Source organism: Palaemon carinicauda, chromosome 43, assembly GCF_036898095.1.
Source record: "Palaemon carinicauda isolate YSFRI2023 chromosome 43, ASM3689809v2, whole genome shotgun sequence".
Taxonomy (NCBI): domain Eukaryota; kingdom Metazoa; phylum Arthropoda; class Malacostraca; order Decapoda; family Palaemonidae; genus Palaemon; species Palaemon carinicauda.
In genome coordinates, this window is record NC_090767.1 from 34,042,480 (window position 1) to 34,056,115 (window position 13,636).

The 13,636-nt window shown below is 33.2% G+C and overlaps 1 protein-coding gene across 1 annotated transcript; it reads left to right on the plus strand.

The window, feature by feature from the left end:
* Positions 1 to 4,228: 4,228 nt before the first annotated feature.
* Positions 4,229 to 7,312, plus strand: LOC137633792 (uncharacterized). The gene is made up of 2 exons (XM_068366037.1): positions 4,229 to 6,643; positions 7,162 to 7,312. The coding sequence occupies exons 1-2, from the start codon at positions 4,287 to 4,289 to the stop codon at positions 7,310 to 7,312; spliced, it is 2,508 nt and encodes an 835-aa protein (XP_068222138.1). The 5' UTR covers positions 4,229 to 4,286.
* Positions 7,313 to 13,636: the final 6,324 nt, after the last annotated feature.

A 13,636-nucleotide genomic window follows, 5' to 3' on the forward strand; every position in this document is an offset into this window, starting at 1 on the left:
CAACAACTCTTTGAGATCTATTACTTAAAAAATCAATAATAATGCTAAGAAACGACCCACCCACTCCCAACTGTTTCAGTGTGAAAACAAGGGCCTCATGATTAACACGGTCAAAGGCAGCACTAAAATCAAGGCCAATCATACGAACTTCCCGAACACAATCAAGGGATTTCTGTACATCATTGGAGAAGGGCATCACATGCTCCAAGGCCTTTACGATCATTGGAGAAGGGCATCACATGCTCCAAGGCCTTTACGAAAACCAAATTGCAAACTAGGGAGTAAATGATTACCTTCAGCAAACCTATTAAGACGTTTTGCCAGATGTTCAAAAACTTTAGATAATATGGGAGTTTTGGAAATTGGGCGGTAATCAGTGGGATTTGAGCTACCACAAACACATTTACATAGAGGAGTAACATTACCAATTCTCCAACTAGTGCTAAATTTGCGCAAAATAACAGATAACTTTAGAGCTAAGAAATCTGCTGTCTTTATAAAAAAACAAAGGAAAAATACCATTTAGGTCTACACCTCCATAAGCATCAAGGTCTACCAACAGTTTTAATCTCACGAGATCGAAAAGCTAAACTAGTTAGTTTAGCCTCAGGAAAACAGGAATGAGGAAGTTCAAGTTTTTCATTACTCTGTTTACTGTCAAAAACATCAGCCAAAAGGGTTGCCTTTTCCTTTGGACAGTGATTGACTGAGCCATCTGGTTTAAATAAAGGAGGAACTGTTACATCTACACCAAAGAGTGCAGATTTAAGGGTAGACCACCATTTATTTTCCTGAGTTGCACCAGAAAGTGTTTCTTTTATGGTTAAATTGTACTCCTTTTCAGTTGAGGCATAAACTCTCTGAGCAAAAGCTCGAAGCTGAGTATAGTTGTTCCAGGTCAAATCTGATCTGTTACCCTTCCAAAGATGATAGGCCTCCTGTTTCTCCAAATAAGCACGTCCACAATCATCATTGAACCACGGTTTGTCCTTCACTCGGTACCTTAGCACACGAAAAGGGATACGCCTATCAATTATGTTGACTAGACTCTCATTCAAAGGGACAACAGGATCTACACTATTATATAATTGTGACCAATTCAAGCACAAAAGATCATGTAAAATCCCATTCCAGTCTGCTTGGGATTTCATATAGATTTTACAAGAATATGATATATCAGGGACAGGCTGCTCAGTCTTCACTAATAATGAAATCAAGGCATGATCAGATGTCCCGACTGGAGAACCAACCTTACTAGTTATAACGCCAGGGGAGTCAGTGTATACGAGGTCCAAGCAATTACCAGACCTGTGAGTAGCTTCATTTATGATTTGCTCACTGCCTGATTCAGAGGCAAAGTCTAAAGCTCTTAAGCCATGGCGATCGGTAGGAGAGATAGAACTTAACCACTCCCTCTGGTGAGCATTAAAATCACCAACAAAGACAAAAGAAGCCTTTCTATCATCTTCTTGTATCTTAGCCATAATGGTAAGAAGACCATCGAAGATAGAATCATCTATGTCTGGATTCCGGTAGATCGAACACAAATAAAAGTTGTTATGCCTGCCACAAACTTTTATTGCCTGAATCTCATGACATCCACATTGATAGCTGGACTTATGATAAGCAGGGTACTCGGTCCTAATATACACCGCCATTCCCCTGGCCCTAGGGATGGCATCACGTTTCAACATTATTGGCTTCTTAAAACCAGTTATAAGGAGCTCAGATGAGTGCTTCATTAGAAACCAAAGTTTCTGAGCAAAAAAGAATATCATACTGTCTGGACGCAACTGTAAGGTCTTGGATATTTGCATGAAGACCACGAATATTGCAATACAGAAGACGACATTGACGAAATGTAGGACGTACTGGTCCCGGATTTCGCTCAATGTCTCCAGACAGCATAAGAATTAATAGAAATTAAAAAGAGACATCATACTTAAAAACTAGATTAACAAGAATTATAACAAAAACAATACGTACAGAATTATAAACAAAGTGATTGCTGATACCCATAGACTATAGTAAAAAGTCGGAAAAACTGGTCAACATGGAGGAGCCGATACACCATGCAAGGCTAAATACCCTCCAGGATAGCCACTTCAACTGAAGGAAGGACAGTAAGGATGGTTTTGAGAAGAAAAATAATCAGAAAAAGGAAAAGACAACCTCTTGATAAACCACCAGGCATCCATGGCCCTTCTATTAAGCCTGCCCCACACACCATTTCCAAAAAACAAGAGGAAGAAAAAAAATAAAGAAATAAGATAGAATAGTGTGCCTGAGTGTACCCTCAAGCAAGAAAACTCCAATCCAAGACATTGGAAGACCATGGTACAGAGGCTATGGCACTACCCAAGACAAGAGAACAGTGGTTTAATTTTGGAGTGTCCTTCTCCTAGAAGAGCTGCTTACCACAACTAAAGAGTCTCTTCTACCCTTACCAAGAGGAAAGTACACTGAACAAATTTCAGTACAGTAATTAACCCCTTGGGTGAAGAAGTGTTAAGTATCTCATTGTTGTCAGGTGTATGAGGAAAGACGAGAATATGTAAAGAATAGGCCAAACTATTCTGTGTAAGTGTAGGCAAAGAAAAAATAAGCCGTGACCAGAGAGAGGGATCCAATGCATTACTGTCTGGCCAGTCAAAGGATCCAATACCTCTCTAGAGGTAGTATCTCAATGGGCGGCTGGTGCCCTGGCCAACCTACTACATATATATATATATATATATATCTATATATATATATATATATATATATATATATATATATATATATATATATATATATATATATATATGTATATATATATATATATATATATATATATATATATATATATATATATATATATATATATATATATATATATATGTATATATATATATATATATATATATATATATATAGATATATATATATATTTATTTATTTATTTATATACATATTTATATTTATATATATATATATATATATATATATATATATATATATATATATATATATAAATATATATATATATATATATTTACTTTACATCCTGAAGATGGTCGATGTTTATTGACCGAAATATAGTGTGATTTATTCATATTTCATGTGTTTCTTTTATGGGCCTTTTTGAAAAAACATGTTAAACTGTTCGATTACAGTTATAAGTAAGACACACACATATATATATATATATATATATATATATATATATATATATATATATATATATATATATATATATATATATATATATATATATACATATATATATATAATTATATACTTATATACTGTATGTATGTATATATATATATATATATATATATATATATATATATATATATATATATATATATATATATGTATATATATATATATATATATATATATATATATATATATATATATGCATACATAAATATATATATATATGTATATATATATATATATACATATATATATATATATATATATATATATATATATATATATATATGTATATATATATATATATATATATATATATATACATACACATGTATATACGCATACATAAATATATATATATATATATATATATATATATATATATATATATATATATATATATATATATATATATATATATATATACATATACATGTATATACGCATACATAAATATATATATATATATATATATATATATAACTATAACTATATATATATATATATATATATATATATATATATATATATATATATATATATATGTATATATATAGATATATATATATATATATATATATATATATATATAACTATATATATATATATATATATATATATATATATATATATATATATATATATATACATATATATATATGCATACATAAATATATATATATATATATATATATATATATATATATATATATATATATATATATATATATATATATATATATATAGATATAGATATATATATATATATATATATATATATATATATATATATATATATATATATATGTGTGTGTGTGTGTGTATATATATATACATATATATATATATATATATATATATATATATATATATATATATATATATATATATATATATATATATATATATATAAGGCCAAATACATCTATATATATATTCTCTTATATTTCTTTTTTTATATATAAAATGGCCTGGAAAAGTTTTTGTTGTTGTCAATTACATTTTCTCTTTTGTGCAGAGACACATTTCATCCTTCGATCCAAATTGATGAGTTTGACGAGTCAAGCGTAAGATTGTGGAAGATGTTCAGGGAAGCCATTCAGCCTCTTTATTTCAAGATCCTCTGCTGGGTGAATCCTAGTTGGAACCCAACAACCACCGAATTCAAAGACTACCTCGTAAGCCAAGGGGTCAACATCTCTCAAGTCAAGAAGACTCTTAATAATAATCAAAGGGATAAGTTCATGAATCCTTTATCACACGAAACATGGGACATAACTCAGATTTATGCGCTTCTTCCGTTTTCTAAATGTTTAGCTGGAAGAAATGACGAAAAGTGGCATGAACCAAAGGGGTCCGACCCAGAATTTTTTTTAACACAAATCAAAAACAAGAGGAATGAAGCAGCCCACAATCTGAAGATAAAAAAAGTAGTATGTTCTGAAGTAATAGATACACTATTTGAACTTACAATAAAACTTCAAGAGGGCTTAAAACTTGTCGTTCTCCGGGATGTAGTAAACACTGAGGATAAAGAAGAAATCGAGAGAGAAATGGACAGAGTTTTTGAAGATACCCGGCAGAAGATAGAAGAGATAAGAAAGGGAGGTATAGGAGCCGAGGTCTTTGATGAATATCAAAGGGAAATTGACTTCACAAAAAAGATGAAGTTATTGGAAGAAGAAGGCTTCCCTTGTTTGAAGAAAATTCTTGGAAAATTTAAAAGCATTAATCCTCTCAACCTGATAACAGGAACCTCTTCTAACCCCAACATACCAGTAGAGAAGATTTACACAGAAATGAAGCTAGAAGGGGAAAGTGGCCCCTGTAGTGTTCCTATAGAGGAGATACTGAATCACGTACCTCATTATGATCACAGTCGACTCTTACTGATCAAGGGAATGGCAGGTATGGGGAAAACCACTCTGGTTAAGAAGATCATTTCTGACTGGCTCAGTAAGAAGGATGACATTAAAGGCCTTACTGACTTTGCCATACTTTTGAATGTAGAATGCCGGGATTCCATTGAATCTTTTAAAGACTTGTTAGTGACGTATTTTGGAGATGTTCACCAGAAATTCAAAGATAATGAAATTATTGATGTGTGTCTGGCTCACAAGTGTCTTCTCATCATAGATGGGTATGACGAGTTGAATGATAAATCAGCAAAATTATTCCTAGAAGTTTTGACACTGAAGAAATCTCGCAAAATTAGTGTTATTGTGACAACCAGACCTGAAGTTGAGGTGAGATTCAAAAATCAGGTGAAATCTGATTACACAACTGTGTCTACAATTAGTCTTGAGGGAATTCCAAAGGAGAAGAGAGAAGAGTTTGTATGCAAGTATTATGCAGTATTGGGGTCAGACAATTCTCCCTTGCAATCATTAGATGAACTGTTAAAGTATCTGAGGAAAACAATGCACACTATGCATGAGGTGTGGGGACTACCCTTAAATCTCGCTCTTGTAACAATTCTGTGGGTGAATAAACCAGATATTATAAGCAACATCACCACTGAAGCTGAGCTCTACTGGCAATTTTACCTTTTGTCTCGCTCAAAATTAGAGGAGCGTTTGGCGAAATACCCCAACACAGCTCATTTCCTACCAGGTGAACTGCTTCAAAAAACGGAGCAGTTTATTGAAAAACTATGTCTTGAATCATTCAGATCATTACAAAAAGATGAAATCAATATTCCAGAATCCACCATCAAATATTTGTCCAAGTTCTGTTATCATATGAAATTGCCAGTCGAAGAGCTAACTGGCGCCTTCCTGAAGAAAGTGACCACTTCCCAGGGCTCCTTTCTTTACAGTTTCCCTCATAAAGGGATGATGGAATTCATGGCAGCTCTGTCTTTCCCTATGAAATTGACAAACCAATGCTGGAGCCAATCTGTAAACACAGCCACACCTACAAAGATCTTTGAAATGCTTCTTGGAGGGAGTCTCCCTGAAAACCTTCACAAATATCAAAATATGCTGATACAGATGATCAGCCTATTGCATATGGGTGACGGGGACGAGATGAAGGTGTCAGAAGATGCCAAGATTGAGGCACTGGAACTCCTAGTAAGGTCGGGAGTGAACGACAAAGACTCTGTGCTAAGAGTCTTGAAGAATATCAAATGTGATCATTCTTCTTCGAGATGGATAGCACAGAGGTTCGAGTTGTTTGATAAGGACACCAGAATTAGAGATCATACAATTGATGCGTACATTGCCCTCCTTAGAGCCACAGATCCCCCTCTCCCAAACAGAGAGGAAATTAAAATCAAAATATACCTTAATGACACTGATGGGTTAGTTGAACTACAAAGGCAACTTTACCGGCATCTCATCAACCCATCATGTATACATCTATATAACCATTTCAAAGGAGATTCAGAGCCGACCGTAGAAGAGAGAGAGTCAATCAAGAATCTACTCACCAATGAGTAAGTTATTATTATTTGACAGTTATTTTGAACATTATAAAGATACATATAATAATCAAATATCTGTATAACAATACAATGATACACGATCATACATACAAACATATGCAAATGCACACACATGCCTACTAATAAAGAGAGAGAGAGAGAGAGAGAGAGAGAGAGAGAGAGAGAGAGAGAGAGAGAGAGTCACAACCTTTTGTATAACAATCAACTTGAGTCTTGTAAACAATATATTTTATATTGTCAGTATCATCATTATCATCATTGTCACAATTAGACTCATAATAAGTCGGCTAAACATCAAAAAGTCACGATTTTACTTTCTCATTTTTCGGTAATATTAATTTCCATATTTTACGAAATTACTCTTTTTCACTTTTCGTTTTCGTTGCCATCATTATCATTATCATCATCATCATCATCATTATCATTATCATCATCATCAACTTGATAAGGAAATTCCCAATCAAATCCAATAACTATTTCTTTCTTTTCTTTTCTTCTCTTTGGAACAGTTGTGAGGAATACTGTGGCATCTGGGACCCAACGTTCCAAATCCCTCCAAATATCAGAAGACTCTGGGTCAGGTTGAAGGACCATCCCAGCCTCGACGTCTTCTGTCAATCTTTGGAAAAGGCAAAAAAGATTAGAGTTTTATGTAAGTAATAATAATATTATTTTCTCTGTTCCTTTCCTCCGAGGGACATTACAATACCTGGCCTCCTTTCCCTCATCCTCTTCCTGTCATTCAGTCTGTTAATATCGTTGTTATCATTATCAATATCATTGTTAACATCGTTATTATCATCATTATTACTCTATAGATGTAGAACATTATATTCAGAGGTCTCAATCAGGTTTTATTTTTTCCACTAAAAGGAAAATATTGTTTTCATCTGATTGGAATTTGATATAAAAGCTTTCGATGTTACGTTTTAATTTCTTTCTTTCCATATATTAAAAGGAAATGTCTCATTTCTATGGCCTTGATTTAATTAATAATAATAGAAATGAATCAAAATGATCATGATTGTAATGAATAGGAAACTGATATCGGCACTAGTCATAGTCAGACGCGTCTCCTCCTGACTCCGCCTCCTTCCTGCGCTGATTGGTTTTCTACAAGGATGTGGGCGGAGTTATCCGAACGGGAGAACCAATCAGCAAAAGGAATGTGAAAAGGTTTCGCCCAATTATATTGGAACAATTAAATGAAGCTGAGTTGTTATTGGCTGAGGTGATTTAGATAGTTCGTAATGTGAGAGTTTCATGAGGAGACTGATGACTCTTCTTATGCGAGCGGCTACAATGGTCGCTTGCACACACACACACAAACGCACACACATTAGTTCTTTTGCCTCTAACTTCGTTGTTGCAGTTATTATTATTATTATTATTATTATTATTATTATTATTCCCATTTGACCTTTTCCTTTAGAATCTTAAGAAAGAAACACATAGAAAATGTTCAGTTTTGATTATCATTTTACTCAACCTTCTTCTTTTTCTTCTTCTTATTCTTCTTCTTCTTCTTTCTCTTTCAGAGATTCTCTTCAGTGTCAACGACGTCAGCAGCGTCAGTCGCCCCATCCCTTTCTTGGAGAAGGATCCAGATGTCTTTATCTATGTCATGGACGTCAAGGAAGAAGACATCGAGAAGGTTGGGGACATCCTTCGGACATTGCAACCACAGGATGCAAGGAGGTGAGGAGACATCATTCCTTATAGAGAGAGAGAGAGAGAGAGAGAGAGAGAGAGAGAGAGAGAGAGAGAGAGAGAGAGAGTATTATCATTATATCATATTATTATATTATTCATTATTGAGTTTACCTAATACTCTGAGAAAATAGGCCTATGTCCTGTCAAAATAGATATGGATATATATATATATATACATATATATATATATATATATATATATATATATATATATATATATATATATATATATATATATATATATGTGTGTGTGTGTGTGTGTGTGTGTGTGCGTGCGCGCGCGTGTGGAAGGGTACTATCCGTAGGCCGATAATGTACGTGGAAATCCCATATAATAGAATGCATCGAGGGAAGTTGGAATTCCTCGTTGCTCTCTTTTTTTTTCTATTATTGGGAACACACACACACTCCCTCAGTCACCCTCCCTCTCTCTCTCTCTCTCCATTGGTATTCGTGTGTGTGCGTGTATGTGTCTGAATGCACATGTCCATCTTAACGAAACAAGATAACAATAAAAGCATAAAATAATGAATAAATGTGGATGACATCATTTCCTTTCTTCTTTTCATTTCATTTCATCACATTTTATTCCTTTCCTTCTTCTTCCCAACAGATCGTTCTGGGGAATCCGGTTTCCTCTGTGTTCCCTGGGGAGGACGAGGAGCCCTGAGGTCATCCTCAAACTCCTCGCCTCCTTGAAGGGAGTCAGGGTGAGAGACTACATCGGGTTCCCAAAAGAAGAACGACCAGATGACGAAGCCTTACTTGAAGAGATGGATCTTAAGGCAAAGGAATCCACCGGATGTGATGGTGGTGTTGTATGGTGAGTTTGCTTCTTCTTTTTATACTTCTTCTTCTTCTTCTTCATAGGTGTTGTACGATCTCTCTCTCTCTCTCTCTCTCTCTCTCTCTCTCTCTTCCACCAAAGTTCCAAACCTTTCAGTAGGTGATGAACCAGGATAAATAAACTGTATTCACTATAGGCCTAGTATGAAAATCTTATTTCTTTAATATTTTGCTTTTGCTTTTTTATTATTAGCTATTATTTTTAAGATGATGTATATATATATATATATATATATATATATATATATATATATATATATATATATATATATATAAATACAGGGAGAGAGAGAGAGAGAGAGAGAGAGAGAGAGAGAGAGAGAGAGAGTTGATATGTATAGCAATTTCCATCTCATTATTATCTCCTGTTATCTCTGATTCTTCTGTTTGTTATCATTTGATCAGAACCTGTGATCATGTGTGTTTGCATCTCAGAATTTCATGTTCCCTTCAAATATCTCCTCATTGCCTTTAACTCTCATTATATTCATCTTCTGCTCTTCCTTTATTATATTTATTACTCCTTTCTATAATGAATAGAATAATCTTCGCCTATGTTTTATTATCATCAGCTTTTGTGTTTATTCAAAGCATTTATCCAATGTCTTTTTCTCAATGGTGTTGTCTTCTTTGCTTGTCAGGTCACCTTACCTATGATAAAAATCGCTGGGAAAGAAGAAGAAGAAGAAGGAGAAGGAGAAGAAGAAGAATAAGAAGAAGGAGAAGAAGAAGACGTTCATCAGAGTTAATTCTTCAACTACAGATGCTTTTTATCTCACTCTAAATTCAAATCACCAAATTCTAATTCATAATCACTGTTCATCCTTAAATGGTCAAAATAGTGTTACAATACCAATAAGGGACTCATGGTAATCTACCTTTCTATAATGATTAGATTATAAAATTCACTTTCAGATTATTAAGGTCATTTCTGTAAAGGATTCTGATATGTGACATTGAAAAGAGGTGACGTAAATTGTGTTGTCTAGGAAACATGGTAAGGAGAAGATTTGCCTTCTGCCGCCAGGATATCAAAAATCTCCAGTTTTAAACCTACTGTGTGTGTGTGTGTGTGGGTGTGTTTGTGTTTGTTTAATCATGTCTCAGACATCTACTTGATAATAACAAATGTTGGGGAAAGTTCAACGTCTTTTCATAAAAAACCTATTTTTAGGAAACTTTAATTATTAAGTTTATTGTTATATTCATTCGCCTATTTGTTCTATTCACTTATATCTATTCTGAGAACTTTGCTTTTGTTAAATCATTTCAATCGTGTTAAATCATTATATCATGTCATATTCTTAGCAAAATGCTGCAAGACTTGAATGTACTAATATTCACTTTAAAAATTGTCTAACATCTATTCATGATAATCAAGTCTTGCTGATGATATTAGAGGCGATGGTAGGTAATAAGTAACAGTGGAAATCATCATAAATAAATCTCTGAATGAAAACAAATGTTTTTTTCATCACCTTTAACATTTTATTTTTCAATATTAGATTACATTGATAATGTCTTCTGAAATGTCCCTAATCTTCCCTCAAAGCTCTGGACGGAATCTGTAAGCATAAGCTCTTCAGCAAGAAGTCTCTCTCTCTCTCTCTCTCTCTCTCTCTCTCTCTCTCTCTCTCTCTCTCTCTCTGGAGGTAAATGAAAACACAATTCTTACCTAAGTCCTTCAAAGGACTCATATCATGCAACTAAAAAGAAATGAGAAAAGGGGATCTTATAACTTTTCAGACAGGTGAGTTCATTGTGAAATCTCTTGTTCTGTATTTGATTAGTTTGAACATTAAAGTAAACTTATCAAAAAGTATAATTTTTTCTTTGGAAGTACATGTTAAAATGGACTAGTTTTGCTGCCAAACAATCATATTATTATAGTTAATCAATTTACTTTTATAATAAAGGATCAAAGTAAAGGATTATCACACTAAGCTTTTTATTGCAGAGATTTTATCTTTTACAAAACGCTTGAACTTTGTAATGGCCTCATATATTGATACTGTTTCCTATTGCAGATCAGATGAACTGGTAGAACAGAAGACTGACTGACTGACTGACTGCTGCAAAGGGATAAGGTTCCTCGTCATCTGTTGGACCTAAGAGAAGCTGATATGTTAGGCTCTGTCAGACCCATGAAGTCAAATTCTTATCAGAAAGTGAAGGAAGGCAGAACTGAAGCTGACATTGGAGAAGAAAATAATAATATGAGGTAGGATTTTCAGGGTAAGAATTTTGAGTTACTGTTCTTAATAAATTGTATGAAATGGGTATGATAAGGAGTTACTTCTTTTAATCAAATGAATGAAAATGTAAGATTTGTAGTTACTGCTCTTAATAAAAGGAACAGAAAGAGTTATATTGGGAATTACTATTTTAATAAACTGAATGAGAAGAGGAACATTAATATTCATTTCTCTTATTCATGTGGAACATAAATTTCTGAAAAAAATATATACGAATAGACATATTTTAGAATATTTTCATTTTTTTTACACAATGAGATATAAGACTTGAGTCTGTAAAATTTTTAGCTATTAATTGTAAAAGGTACCTATTTATATTAGTTTTAAGTCATTGCATTTATTTCACCAATTCATCATTGACCATTATGTAAGAGGCTTTTGATAATTATGTTTTCCTAAATAAATTTTTGTATGTTTATTTTAGGTTTACCAGGAAATGATTAAGTGACGAGCTTCTCTTTGGAAATTCCTCCCTCTCCTCTAATGGTGCTTTCAATATGTCTTTGCACTCACTGAGTCCTTCCTCACAAAAACCTGACCTAGAATGTCAGAGGCCCGGATCGACAAGGGAAGCTCAAAACGAGGTCTGTTGGAACAGGGTGCCCGACATACTCTGTGTGTAGCAGCTCTCCTCACCTCGGTCTTTTATTTTGGTGGTGTGACACTCTGCATCCAGCCAGCATCTGAGTACAGAGCTTCTCTTGAAGAGTTTTTGGACATTATCTGCATTCCAAAAACTTCTCTAGAGTAATCTTCTTCCTCTATTTGTATAGAGCCTTTTCCACAACACCTTTATTTCGGATAATATGGTCAATACAATATTATATTTATCAAAAGTATATCCTTTTCCATGAACTTATATCATGCCTTTAATAATATATAATATTGAACAGATATGCTCTGCTACTATATATTCTTATTAATTTAGTTGATCCAATTTGATTCGCAATAAAATATCAGAGTGAAAGTATATCACAACATGATTTCTAATGCAGACATTCTATCTTTTGTATAGCACTTAAACTTTGTAATGAGCTCGTCTGTTGATGCTATTTCCTTTTTACAGATCAGATGAACTGGTAGAACTGAACATTGACTGACTGACTGATTGACTAGTTGACTGACTGACTGACTGACTTACTGACTGGTGCACATGGATACTAACTACTGTCATCTGTTGGACTCAAGAGAAGCTGATATATCAGAGCAGCGTCAGTCAGACACATTTAGTCAACCTGTGATGAGAGAAAAGGAACACAGAACTGAGACGGACTTTGAAGAGGAGACAAAAAAGATGAGGTGAGATTTTAAGGAAAAAAATATTTTGGAGTTACTACTCTTAATGAATTGAAGGAAAAAAATCTGAGTTTATTGTTCCTAATAAATTAAATGCAATGAGTAAAGATACTTTCCTGTCGATAACTTTTGCAAAAGTTTTCTATATTGTCACTTTATTGATACTATCATTATTTATGATAAATATATATTTCTTTGATAATTTACTATATCAGACCTATATTAGAACATTTTTAAGATTCCAGTACTGTCTTATATTAATTTGATATTAATTTTTCCTCTTCCTTCTAGTGGGAAGTAAAACTTAATTTTATTAGAAGAAACAAACAAAGGTGAAAGAGATTGGATGTCTCTCTTCGGCCGCACAGACAGACAGAGACACAGAAAGACAGATAAGCACAAAGGAACACACAAGTAATGTTGAACAAGTATTCTACTCCTTTTGTTCTCCAAATGTCTTCAAATAATTTCAACTTGAAGTGTTTTATCTGTTATGTCCTAAATTACTTTTTTATTTCTAAATCAGAAAAAATAAGTTAAGATTAACTTAGGGTTTTCAATCATTCAACTTTTGTCTTTGGAAACTACCTGGAAAAATCACCTCTTCTGAATAGTTTCATCATAAGGATTTTACTTACCTAATTTGTCTTCAGTCATTAAGCAAGATGCTTTAAACCTTTTTTTTCACGAAAGATCAATTCTTTGTTTATTGCATGTTCTCAGGAGAATTATTTGTTGAGCTTCCTTTGGGAAATTCCACCATTTCTTTAAATGGCACTTACATCAGCCCTCTGGTGAGAGGTCATTCGTATACATCTTTTTCTCGTTTTTTTTTTTTTTTTATTTAGGAGTCTGGTCAGTCTGCATCTGTGGA

Coding starts and splice junctions, on each gene's coding strand:
- LOC137633792 (XM_068366037.1), top strand. CDS start 4,287: ATGTTCAGGGAAGCCATTCAGCCTCTTTATTTCAAGATCCTCTGCTGG. Junction 6,644..7,161: donor AAGAATCTACTCACCAATGA/GTAAGTTATTAT, acceptor TCTTTGGAACAG/TTGTGAGGAATACTGTGGCA.